A 12,610-nucleotide genomic window follows, 5' to 3' on the forward strand; every position below is an offset into this window, starting at 1 on the left:
TTGCTTAGTGCTGTTTAGAAGACTTGGCTTAGTTGTGTGTTTGACTTTAAGGCACATGGGCATAAGGTCTTGCTCATGTTTTTTCATTTTGTGGCCTTTTTCCAAGTATTTATACATGAAGGACATACAGTACTTACAGTACATTATTAACACATGCAGATAGGAGGATCCAATAACTTAATTTAGTCTTTCAGAAGATGCTAATGCTTTTATCAAAAAGCCGCAGGCAAAAACAAATTTTCCTACTAGGGCTGTACTACAATAAATACTTGTTTAGACTTCTACACTGTGTCTATAGAATAGCATAGAAAAATAGCAACATGTCTATACAAAAATGCAGTTAAAAATAAAAGTCTAAAATGATCAATTCACACTTTTATTTGCAATAAGGCTCATTTCACTCGAAACAGTAATGTAACAATTTTTTCTGTATGTCAAACAGTCTATACTGAACAAATCATAAATACCCAATGATATTAAACTTGCAAATATGAAAAATTAAAAGTAAAGTCTGTACCTGGGTATGGCCAATAAAGTAAAATTAATACTTACTACTTATTATATGTCACTTGTGTAGCGTTTACATTTTATCCCATTTACTTGCAAACACACACGCACATTGAAAAAAATAATAATAATAATTAAAAAAAAAATATATATAATCTATTTTCTCTTTAATAGCTCAATGTCACAATCAATGCTTGTTCCATACTGGCGCTGCCATGGGTCCTTGTGCTGACCGCTCAATGGTTATATATTCATCAGGGTTGTCTAGTGCTTGATAATGAATTAACAGATCCTGAATTGCGCGCTCTTCAATCTAAAAACCAGAGACAAAAACTTTGAGGTTCAGACTTTCAAGAATACTGTAACCTGAAATAGTAACAATTACCATGTACATACAAGTCATAACATAACAGCGGTTTATACTTTCCATACAACAAGCAATTTGAAAAAGTATGTTTTGATTGGGAAACTTTATTCAGTAGTACATTAATAAGACATTAGGATTGTCAAATGTCTGTAGCATACAGTAAAATTATAAAAGACGGTTGTGAAGACCCTACTTATAGGGGTCTATTCAACTAGTGTTGGAATTTCCGACAAGTCGGAAAAAGGCACTTTTCTGCTTTTTTTAAGTCGAATCTGCATTCGACCTATTCAATTCTAGTGCCATTTTTCCGACTTGTCGGAAAACACGTGGATCAGCAAATTAGCTGCGGATCCACGGTTTCTGTTGAATTTGCGGACGTTTCCGAGAGGTTTTTGGCCCGTTTTCAACAATGCCGATTCAACGGTCAGATCAGCATTGTTGGAAATGGGCAAAAACCTGTCAGAAATGCCTGAAAATTGAATAGTGAAGTTTCAGATCCTCTCCGTCGGAGAGGATCCAACGCTAATTGAATATACCCCATAATCCTCAATACTTAATTGTTTAGATGCTATTACTGCTGCTATTATTTTTTTATTATTATTATTACTCTAAAATGTACCAGTAAAAAAAGCCCCCAATATGAACAACAATGGCTTACGATGCATTACATATAACACATGTATGGAACTAAGATGTGTAGAGAGATACTAGTAGTTACCAAACTTTTGGCCTGTTTGCCAACTGAAGTGAATAATGGGTGGACACAGATTTGAGTCATGTTGGGAAGGTCTTGGTAGCCACCAACTGCAAAAACTGCTTCAATCCATTAGTAATTTCATGCCAGGGGTTCTTAAATGCAGTCCTCCAAACACTTCATGTTTTCCAGACCACCCAGCAGGTGCACAGGTGTAGCACCAACTGTCACATTTTAAAGATCCACAGGTGACCTGGAAAACATGAACAGTTGGGCCTGAGGGCCGAGTTTGAGAACCCTTGCCATAGACAAAAGAGTTATTAACCTATAAGTCTGGACAAAAAACATGGGCTGCCAAGTCAAATCATGACTATCTCTTTGATTAGTAATAATAGGGTAATTCCATGGCAGTTCAACCAGGTGTGTCCACCACCCATCTCAGATTTTTATGAACATTTTTTAGTCAAGAGAGGATGTCCTAAAAAATGTTTCTGCTAAATATCTCAACTGTCTGCTAATTAGTTTATTAAATATTGATTTTTCAATTTTTTAAATGATTTACTAATCGCGGCTTCTTTATCCAGTTTATTTGAAGCATGTAATTACCACATAATTTGCACCCCTAAGGTAACTCTACCTCCTGAATCCAAACCAAATCACTATATCTGCTTTACCTTTTGAGTTACGGCAAAAACGCACGTTTTTCGAAAATATTTAAAAACGCTAGGTTCAATCAACATTAGATATCCCAAATTTTTTTATGTGCTCGACAAAGGTATACATTATTGCCACACAAAAAATCAGCATGATACTCTGTTTCATAGTGGAGAAAAAAAAATTATGAAGTTGACGTTCAATTACTGTTGTGCCGCATACATAATTAACACAAGAAACCATGAAATTTTAAAACTTAAACATAACTTGAGTCCATAACTTAAGTTGAGTCAACAATCTCATTATCTTTCCCTTGTTTGGAACCTGTTGTAACGCTCTGTCATTTTCCTTAAAGTGTCAGCAGACAGTGCTTTCCAGTACTTCCTTCGATAGTGGACACTTCCGTTACACAGATGACGCGAATAACAGAAACGGAAGGACAACACATTTGTTTATTGGTTTTGTTTCATGAAGTGTACCAGCACATCTTGTTCCTCCTCAATACTTTGAATAATATACCCAATGTACCAGATGTACACTGCTGCTATGTATGTTCCAAGTTGTAGATCACCTTTGTCCTCATTTTTTGTGACTGTGGTCATAGTGTTACTGAAAGGGCTATGCAATTAGCCACTGTAAATTAACACGGCTAATTGTCCCGCTGGGGGCTAGCCAATTAGCCCTGTAAAGCCAAGGGTTAAACCAGCTTATAAGGTATTTTGTTTCAACTGCCTCAGGGACGTAAATGGGGCTGTTTCTACCAAAAACACACAGGTTTCACTGAACCTGTGTGTTTTTGGGAGATAATGTATTTTTTTTTTTTTACAGGCGACCAAATTGGATAGCCTGTAAAAACAATATGGGTGAAACATCGCCCAATGTATTTTGATCTGTATAACCCCCAAACTGCGGTTCCTGCTGTCTTCATGTCGTCTGATGACAATCGGAATATGTGTAGTTCATCATAACCGAAAATGGTGATGAGCAAGCGTTCCTGCAACAGTCTTTGCTGTTTCTAGAGGGCTATGCAGCTTGGTTTTGCAGTCTTGTATTTCATGTTGTGACACATAGAAAAGCTTAATGCCATGTATCTTTTCTGCCCAACTATACAGGTCCAAAGGTGCCAAGTTGTGATGAGTTTCCACTGCTTGCAGACTGGTGCGGGTGGTAGACGTTTACTAGCACTATCACTAAAGTAGTGAACATACTCCAATTTTTGTAATAGTTCTGGTAAGTGTTTCATAACTACCATAAGGAAGGCATGCACAGTTATGGCTACATGTCACTGGTATCACTAATAACGCACAGGCTCACACAGTTTAAAGTGTCACATAGTGCCCAAAGGAGAAAGGACATACTTGAGAGAAGGAACATAACAACGAGTGGTGAGATTTACACACCAGCACACCACTAACATAAAACAACCAGCAATGGCTTGTAACAAAACAGCAACAGCTGAACAGGTAACCATACAAATGAAAACCTGCAGAAAAGTCAACGCACTGAGGCAGGCGCCCAATATCCCTTATGGACCACGAGAAAATGATTTACCGGTAGGTAATTAAAATCCTATTTTCTCTAGCATCCATAAGGGATATTGGGGAGACTTAGTACAATGGGGACATCCCAAAGCTTCCAGAAATGGCGGGAATGTGCTGAGACATCTGCAGCACCGCCTGCCCAAACTAGGAATCCTCTTTGGCCAGGGTATTTAACCTGTAGAACTTTACAAAAGTGTTCTTTCCCGACCAGGTAGCAGCTCGGCATAGTTGCAAGGCCGAGACTCCACGGGCAGCCGCCCAGAAAGAGCTCACCGATCTTGTATAGTGGGCCTTCAGAGACTTAGGAACAGGTAAGGCTGCCGACACATAGGCCTGTTGGATAGTAAGTCTAAGCCAATGAGCAATGGACTGCTTCGAAGCAGGACAACCTTTTTTCTGCGCATCATATAACATGAACAGGGAATCAGTCTTTCTGATCCGAGCCGTTCTCTTGACATAGATCTTCAAGGCTCGCACCGCATCCAATGCCTCCGGAGGAGCAGAAGTGGCAAAACCTGATGGAATCACAATAGGTTGATTCAAGTGAAACGCAGAGACAACCGTCGGTAGGAACTGCTGCCTAGTCCTGAGCTCCGCTCTGTCCTCGTAAAAGACCAAGTAGGAACTTTTACACAATAAGGCCCCCAATTCTGAGACACGCCTAGCAGAAGCCATAACCAACAACATCACCGTCTTCCACATGAGGTACTTGTCCTCTACTGACATCAGAGGTTCAAACCAGGAGGATTGTAGAAATTCCAACACTATATTCAAAACCCAGGGTGCCACAAAAGGATGCTGAATGTGAAGGTGCCACAAAAGGATGCTGAATGTGAAGTACTCCTTGCAAGAAGGTCTGAACTTCTGGCAATACTGCCAATTTCTTCTGGAAGAAAATTGAGAGGGCTGAAATCTGGACCTTAATGGAACCCAGACATAAGCCCTTATGCACACCAGCCTGCAGGAAACGGAGGAAATGACCCAAGTGGAACTCTGCCGGACTCTGCCTCGCACCAAGAACATATCTCCTCCAGATATGATGATAGTGTTTTGACGTCACAGGTTTCCTAGCCTCAACCATGGTTGCAATAACCTTTTTGGAAAGGCCCTTGTGAGCTAAGATCTTCTGCTCAACCTCCATGCCGTCAAACTAAACTGACGGTCCTTGCTGATGAATATCTTTTCTCAGTGGCGGAGGCCATTATTCTTCTACGGACATGTCCAGAAGATCCGCATAACCATGCCCACCGAGGCCAATCCAGGGCAATGAATTGCTTGAACACCTTGATTCTTGATCCGCTTGAGCACCCTTGGGAGCAATGGAATCGGAGGAAACAGGTAGACCAGCCGGTAAGGCCAAGGCAACGTCAGTGCATCAACTGCCCTCGCCCTGAGGGCCCCTGGTTCATGATCAATACCAACAAAGCTTTTTGTTGAGACGGGAAGCCATCATGTCTATCAGTGGGCAGCCCCACCGGTGGATGATCTGCTGAAACACCTGGTGAAGCCCCCACTCTCCTGGGTGGAGATCGTGACGACTCAGGAAGTCTGCTTCCCAATTGTCTACTGCTGGAATGAAGTTTGCAGACATTGCTCTTGCATTTCTTTCTACCCAGAGGAGTATCCTTGTCACTTCTCGCATGCAGGCCCTGCTTTTTGTTGCTCCTTGTCGATTCATGTACGCTAGTGTTGTGGCGTTGTCCGACTGTACCTGGATCGCATGATCCCTGAGCAGAGGAGAGGCCTGAAGCAGAGCATTATAGATCGCCCGAAGCTCGAGAATGTTGATTGGGAGGAGGGCTTTGTGAGCCGACCACCTGCCTGGAACTGAGCCTCCTGGGTGACAGCTCCCCATCCTCGCAGACTCGCATCCGCCGTAAGGAGGATCCAATCCTGAAACTTCGGCCTTCCAGGAGGTTGGAGAACTGCAGCCACCACAGGAGAGAAATCCTGGCCTAAGGCGACAGCCGAATTATCCGGTGCATCTGAAGATGTGATCTGGACCACTTGCACAGGAGATCCAACTGGAAAGTCCTGGCATGGAACCTTCCATACTGGATCGCCTCGTATGAGGCAGCCATTTTCCCCAACAACTGTATACAAAGATGGATGGATACCCGAGTAGGCCGGAGAACCATGCGGACCATCTCCTAAAGTGTTCTCGCCTTGTCCTCTGGGAGGAACACTTTTTGGGCCATAGTATCCAGCAACATTCCCAGGAACAGGAGCCTCTGAGTAGGCTCCAGATGGGACTTCTGTAAATTGAGGATCCACCCATGGTGTGACAGAAGCTGGGCAGTGCGGTCTATATGGAGCAATAAAAGCTCCCTGGATCTTCCTTTTATCAAGAGATTGTCCAGGTAAGGGACAACATTGACCCCCTGGATCCGGAGTTGAAACATCATCTCCGCCATAACCTTCGTGAACACCCTCGGAGCCGTGTACAGGCCGAAGTGTCGCGCCTGGAACTGGTAGTAATCGTTCAGCAGGGCAAACCTCAGGTAGGCCTGATGAGGTGGCCAAATGGGGATATGGAGATAGGCGTCCTTTATATACAGGGATACCATGAACTCCCTTTCTTCCAGTCCCGCAATCACTGCTCGCAAGGATTCAATCTTGAACTTGAAAATCTTTAGGTAAGGGTTCAAAGATTTAGATTCAAAATGGGCCTTACCGAACCGTCCGGTTTCGGAACCACGAACAGGTTGGAGTAGTAACCCTTTCCCTGTTGTTGCAGCGGCACTGGAACAATGACTTGGGATAGGACCAATTTTTGGATGGCATGTAGCAGCGTAACACGTGTATCCTCCAAAGCTGGTAAGCTTGATTTGAAAAATTGTTGGAGAGGAACACTGTCGAACTCTAGCTTGTAGCCCTGAGAAATGAGGTCCTTGACCCAGGTATCCTAGCTGAAGCTTTCCCAGATGCGGCTGAAGTGACGCAACCGAGCTCCCACCTCGAGATCCTCTCGGGGTGGGCACAGTCATGCTGAGGCCTTAGTGGAAGCTGTATCGGTGCTCTCCTGAGAACTGCCGATCGCTGGTTTTCTTATCTTACCTCTGGTGCCTCTAGACGCATTGGAAGTACCTCTGGCCCTAGATCTAAACCTGTTAGAGCGAAAGGACTGGGTAGACGGCCCGAGTAGGAACGCCTAACCGGCGGGGTTCCGGAGGGGAATAACGTGGATTTCCCCGCAGTAACTTTAGAAATCCACGTATCCAATTCTAGCCCAAAAAAAAGAGCCATTCCCCCGAAAAGGGAGAGATTCCACACTGCGCTTGGATTCTGCATCTGCTATCCATGGATGCAACCACAAGGCCCTGCGCGCTACCACTGCCATAGCAGTGGCCCTAGCATTAATATTGCCTATCTCCTTGAGAAAGTCATACAGGACGCTTGCAGGGTCCTGAATGTGCTTGAGGAGAGTCACCATAGTGAGCAGAGGCATATCCCCCGAGAGGCCCTCCTGAATCTGAGTAGCCCAAGTATGAATGGCATGAGTCATCCAGCAACCCGCTATGACCGGCCTCTGAGACCCACTGCTGTGTAGATAGACTTTAGTGTAGTTTCTATCTTCCTATCCCCAGGGTCCTTCATAGTGAAGGAGCCGGGGCCATTAGCACCACCTTTTTGGATAGGTGCGAGACTGATACATCCACAGCCGGGGGTTCTTCCCAAAACTTTCTGCCTTCAGGAGCAAATGGGAAAGTGTGTAAAAACCGTTTTGACACTTGGTATTTTTTATCTGGATTTTTCCAGGCCAACTTAAACAGGTCATCTAACTGTGCAGAATCAGGGAAAGTGACATTGGGCTTATTCTGTGTGAAGAAAAACGACTGCTGTGACGCAGCGTCCTCTAGAGGGCGTTTTAACACGCCCCGTATAGCCAAAATGAGGAGTTCAATACCCTGCGCAGAAGAGGAATCCCCAGTGATAGGTTCCAATTCCTCCCCCTCCTCCAGTATTTCCTCATCTGAATCAGAGAGTAAAGCAGGTAACCCATGTTTTTGTGGTACTGAAATAGAGAGGGGGGGGGAGGGGGGAGCTGCTCTGCCCTTGCATCATGTTTTTAATGGCACCTAGTCAGGAAGGCTCTTGACCCTCCCCCCTAGTCCCCTCACTGAGCTGTGAGGACTGACTACATTGTTCACATGATAATGAATCAGACGTGGTAAGAGAGAATCTGGTGTGACATACACTGCACAATTGGTATTTTACCATGTTTACAGTAAACAACCTTATATACACATACACACAGACAAGCACAATAACAAGGCTGGCCTTACTGTATGTGAGAGGGAGACAGAGAGAGAAAGGAGACCTGCACACCCAAGCTAAACAGCCCCAATGAGGCTGCAAGCTGCTATATCACAGTGTAATACCAGTATTCTGTCCTTTTCAGGACACCGATTAGTGTACAATAGCGGCTCTCCCCCTTTGCTACACCCCTGTACCAGTTTTCCAGCGTTATCTGAGAGTCTGGGGGAACTGTATGAGCCTGCTGCTGCAGCTGTAAGTAGAGGAAGGCACGAAAACGCTGATGGTCCCGGTCTGAGGAAGCTCCGCCCCCTATAATGGCACCGGAGTTTCTGTAGTTTTTATACTAGAAAAAGTCTCCCTATGAGTAAAAACATCACACAAGTGCTAGTTTTACCCACCGCTGCAAGTGTAAACAGGGGGGCTATAGCGGGTCCCCCCCAGGAGGGTCCCGTATGCCGCACCTGTGTTCTGCTGCACCATGGACCGGGGGGCCCCCGGTTTGTACTCACCACTGATGTCACCTTCAGGCTATCGTTAGGGGTGTTCGGCGTGCTGCGGTTGTGACCGCAAAGGCGCAGTGCCCTGCTGTACAGCAACCTCTCAGGATGGTGGTCCTGCAGCGGGGAAGCGGCTCTAACATCTCGCAAGGCCAGTGACCGCCCCCAACTCCCACAGTAGGGGTATGCTGTTGCCAAAACAGAATACCGAAAATAACAAAGAATGAAAAGAAATTGAAGAAAACTCTCTGGAGCTTGCAGAGTGTGCATCTTCTCTTGAGGGCACTTTTTTCTAAACTGCCTGTGGGAGGGGGCATAGAGGGGAGGAGCCAGCACAAGCAGTTGAAGATATTTAAAGTGCACTGGCTCCTTTGGACCCCGTCTATACCCAATCGTACTAAGTCTCCCCAATATCACTTATGGATGCTAGAGAAAAACAGATGTCGCCACAGTAATCGTTGCCTCGTGGCAAGTGTGCCAGAAAATGAACGCGTATGCAAGCCAATGGAAGCCTATGGAGCGAACACCGGCTGTGATCAGTCGCAGCACAGCGCATTTGCTGTATACAGATGGCATGTTGCATCATCAACAGCACTGTAAATAACTTCACTGAATTGTTCAAAGGTACTAGTGATTGTAACCAATTTACTTTGGTCAGTGTGGACCCACTGCTTATAAACAACGGTGTCCTCATCATCCATGTCACTATCATGAAAACGTTTTTCAACTATTTTCTGAAGTGCTTCCAAACCTAGGCATTAGTCACATCGATGAAGCATAGAAGCTTTTGAGACTGGAGAACAAACAAGGATTGCAGTTATGTCTTTGTAGTCTATCTTTGGTGGTAGAGCAGAGACCAATAATTTTTTAAGTTTTGGTGAGTTTCGCAAACACACAGAATGCATACCTCTTGCCGCAATGCAGACTAACACACTACGTAAGTCGTAAGGAACAAAACTTAGACAATCTAACTTGAATGTCTGGAAAACGGTATTTGAAAGCAAGATAAAGCTCTTTTTCAAGTTTACTAGGAGTAGCCTTTTCTGTTGGTGAATTATTTTTCCTCCTGTAACTTTTACAGAAACAGAGTTTCTTTCCAGGGCAAATCCGAGAATGTTCATCATCTTCGTAAAACTTCTGTACCTGATGAACGATTTGTACAGGAAGGGCTTTCCCTCTATATTTTTCAGTTTCTGCCAGTAGGCCATCAGTTTCTTTAAGTTTTCTTGATTGTTTTACCATGTATTCTGTGACATTAAATAAGTTAGGGACTCAAGTTATGTTTAAGTTTTTAAATTTCATGATTTCTTGTGTTAATTATGTATGCGGCACAACAGTAATTGAATGTCAACTTCATGATTTTTTTTCTCCATTATGAAACAGAGTACCATGTTGATGTTTTGTGTGGTAATAATGTATACCTTTGTTAAGCACATAAAAAAAATTGTGATATCTCATGTTTATTGAACCTAGCGGTTTTAAGTATTTTAGAAAAACGTGTGTTTTTGCCGTAACTCGAAATGTAAAGCAGATAAAGTGATTTGGTTTGGATTTTTTGATTCAGGAGAAAGAGTTACCTTGGGGGTGCAAAATTTGTGGTGATTTCTTAATAAACACCCTTCATACTTCAAATAAACTGGATAAAGAAGCCGCGATTAGTAAATAATTTAATAAATTGAAAAATCAATATTTAGAAAACTATTTGTCAGACAGTCGAGATATTTGGCAGAAACAGTTGTTTTGACATCCTCTTAACTAAAAAAAAAAAAGCGTAAAAATCTGAGATGGGTGGTGGACATTCAAATTTTTGGGGGGCTGATTTGATGTGGAATAACCCAGTATTTTATTATACTTTTTTTTTTTAAATAGAAGTCTCCCAATTTCCTATTCATTTGAAAACAATAGTAAAGTAACAACACTAGTAACAAGAATCTGAAAAAAGATTGCAAAGCTAATTTATTGATACTGTATGGGCCCAGGCAAAAAATGCTAAAGTGTAGATCTCAAAGTTAATATTCAGTTAGCCAGAACCCAATGGACTGCTACAAGCAGCCATTTTCTCTATTAAGTTAAACAACGTTAAATGGTAGTTAAAAGGTCTTGTGAGAGGAAGGATAAATAACAGCTAGGGAGGAAATTGTTGCATTGAGCAGTCGTAACTAGACATTTTGGTGCCCCTTCCACTGTTAACTTAACGATATACACCTTCCAGATCCCGTTTATATAATGCCATACACCTGCCCCATTCCCTGTCCACATAACGCCATACACCTGCACCATACCGTCCACACGTGTCCCATCCACTGTCCACACAATGCTGTACACCTGCCCCATCCACTGTTTACATAACGATATACACCTACCAGATCCTGTTTATATAATGCCATACACCTGCCCCAACCCCCCGAAGGGTGTTTTGCTCTGTGTGACAGCACCAGTTACACCAGCCTAGTTACGGCCCGGTGAGAAGTCACTAAGGCTCTGACTAAGGATGTGCAGCTTTGAGAACCCCTGCCAAAGACACAAAACACAGGCACACCTCATATGTACACAGTCCCACAGTGCACACAATCAGCATACTTCCAGCACTGATCTCTCCATTACCTGGATAAGGGCCAGAGGCTTCTCTCTGCTTCTAATAAGGGCAGCTTCTTGCTGTTTTTCTTCTTCAACAATGGTGGTAAAAGTTACAGGGACCACGGATGCTGTGTTTTTGCTTAATAACAAAAGCCATGGACTGTAAAATAATAAGACATAATGAAACATGGCAGTGACAGTTACAATATTTATGTGGAATACACACCACAAAAAAGGTATGGTCCCCAAATAGGTTGAAGGTCCAAGCAACTTAAGATGTAGCCACGCTCATCTATCCTCCATATAGTGCAAAAAATTATTTGCATTATGTTTGCCTGTGCTTTGTCGCAGCATGGCATATTCAGTCACAGTGTAATGAACTGAGTCTCCGGCGGATGCAATACTGGTGTTTGTCCACCAGGTGTAGCTGTTGAAAACCACCATTATGCATGTGTGAAGTCTCCACTGTAAAGTCAAACGATGCTTGTAGTTTAAGAACTACTATTATTTAGATGATCCCTACATTACGTAGAATTGTGAACACAGAAAAAGATTTGCCGAGCCTCCAACGCACACATAGAAAAATTCAGAATTCTACACAGCTCTCTAAAAGAAAAAAAAAATCAGTACAATCAGTGATAGAGTTGGAACACACAGCACTATAAAATTTTTTTTACAATGGTGACATCACTATTGGGGTGATTCAGAGCTGATCGCAGATGTGCTAAATTTAGCACATCTACAATCAGAGTCTCAGAGATGCGGGGGAGGGCCAACACAGAGCTAGTCCGCCCCTCATGCCAGTCCCTGCACCTCCCGCATGGGTGCTAAAGCATTCACAGCGGAGATGCTTTAGTACCTACCGAGTAGCTCCCCGCCTGCGCAGCCTACCTGCACTGGCAGGCGGCTATCTGCCACGTTCCGGGTGCAGCGGCTGCATGTGATGTCACGCAGATGCCGCGGCCTGCCTCCACTATGGATAAGACACGCCGTTGCCACGCTTTCGCATGTCACTGGGCTGGATGGGGTGCGCACTCGCAGTGTGCAAAGGGATTTAAACCGTTGGAGCGATCGAGTCTGAGTTAGGCCCTACAGTATGTCCCTGCAAATGTCAGTCACCTGTCTCCGTGGCTCTCTTGGCATAGTGATATCGCCGATGGTTACCATGCCCGTGAGCTAAGGTTGATTCCCGCAAAGAACACACTTGTATTGTATAACTGTGTAAAAAGTAGTGTCCACAGCTTTTTTCTAATTTTCCAAAAACAAGCTTTGTCGTGATGCGTATACAGGCTCACACATGCACACAGATAGTGTATACAGTCAAAATTAGAAAAAGCCGTGAATGCTACTTTTTACACAGATATACTTCCCGGCCTCCCCATTGCTTTAATAGGCAACCTTTCCCCTGTGATACTTCCGATTTCAAGAACTGGGTGTACTGCTTAGTAATTGACACAACACGGGTGGTACACTACTGTATGTAAATGAATGATTCATGCTGTCTTTGGTTGGG

At 43.7% G+C, this 12,610-nt stretch overlaps 1 protein-coding gene across 4 annotated transcripts in view; it reads right to left on the reverse strand.

The window, feature by feature from the left end:
- Positions 1 to 362: 362 nt before the first annotated feature.
- The window catches only part of IBTK (inhibitor of Bruton tyrosine kinase), a 325,853-nt gene continuing 313,605 nt past the window's right edge, over positions 363 to 12,610 (reverse strand). For 3 of the 4 annotated variants that reach the window (XM_063916884.1, XM_063916885.1, XM_063916886.1), the window contains 2 exons: positions 11,125 to 11,257; positions 363 to 820 (listed from right to left, as the gene is read on the reverse strand). In XM_063916884.1, coding sequence (XP_063772954.1) covers positions 695 to 820; positions 11,125 to 11,257 — 259 coding nt within the window. In that variant the 3' untranslated portion in view covers positions 363 to 694. Of the gene's footprint in view, positions 821 to 11,124; positions 11,258 to 12,610 lie in introns of those variants that run through there. The other variant, XR_010176005.1, reaches the window with a different exon arrangement.

Source organism: Pseudophryne corroboree, chromosome 4 (assembly GCF_028390025.1).
Source record: "Pseudophryne corroboree isolate aPseCor3 chromosome 4, aPseCor3.hap2, whole genome shotgun sequence".
NCBI classification, from domain to species: Eukaryota; Metazoa; Chordata; class Amphibia; order Anura; family Myobatrachidae; genus Pseudophryne; species Pseudophryne corroboree.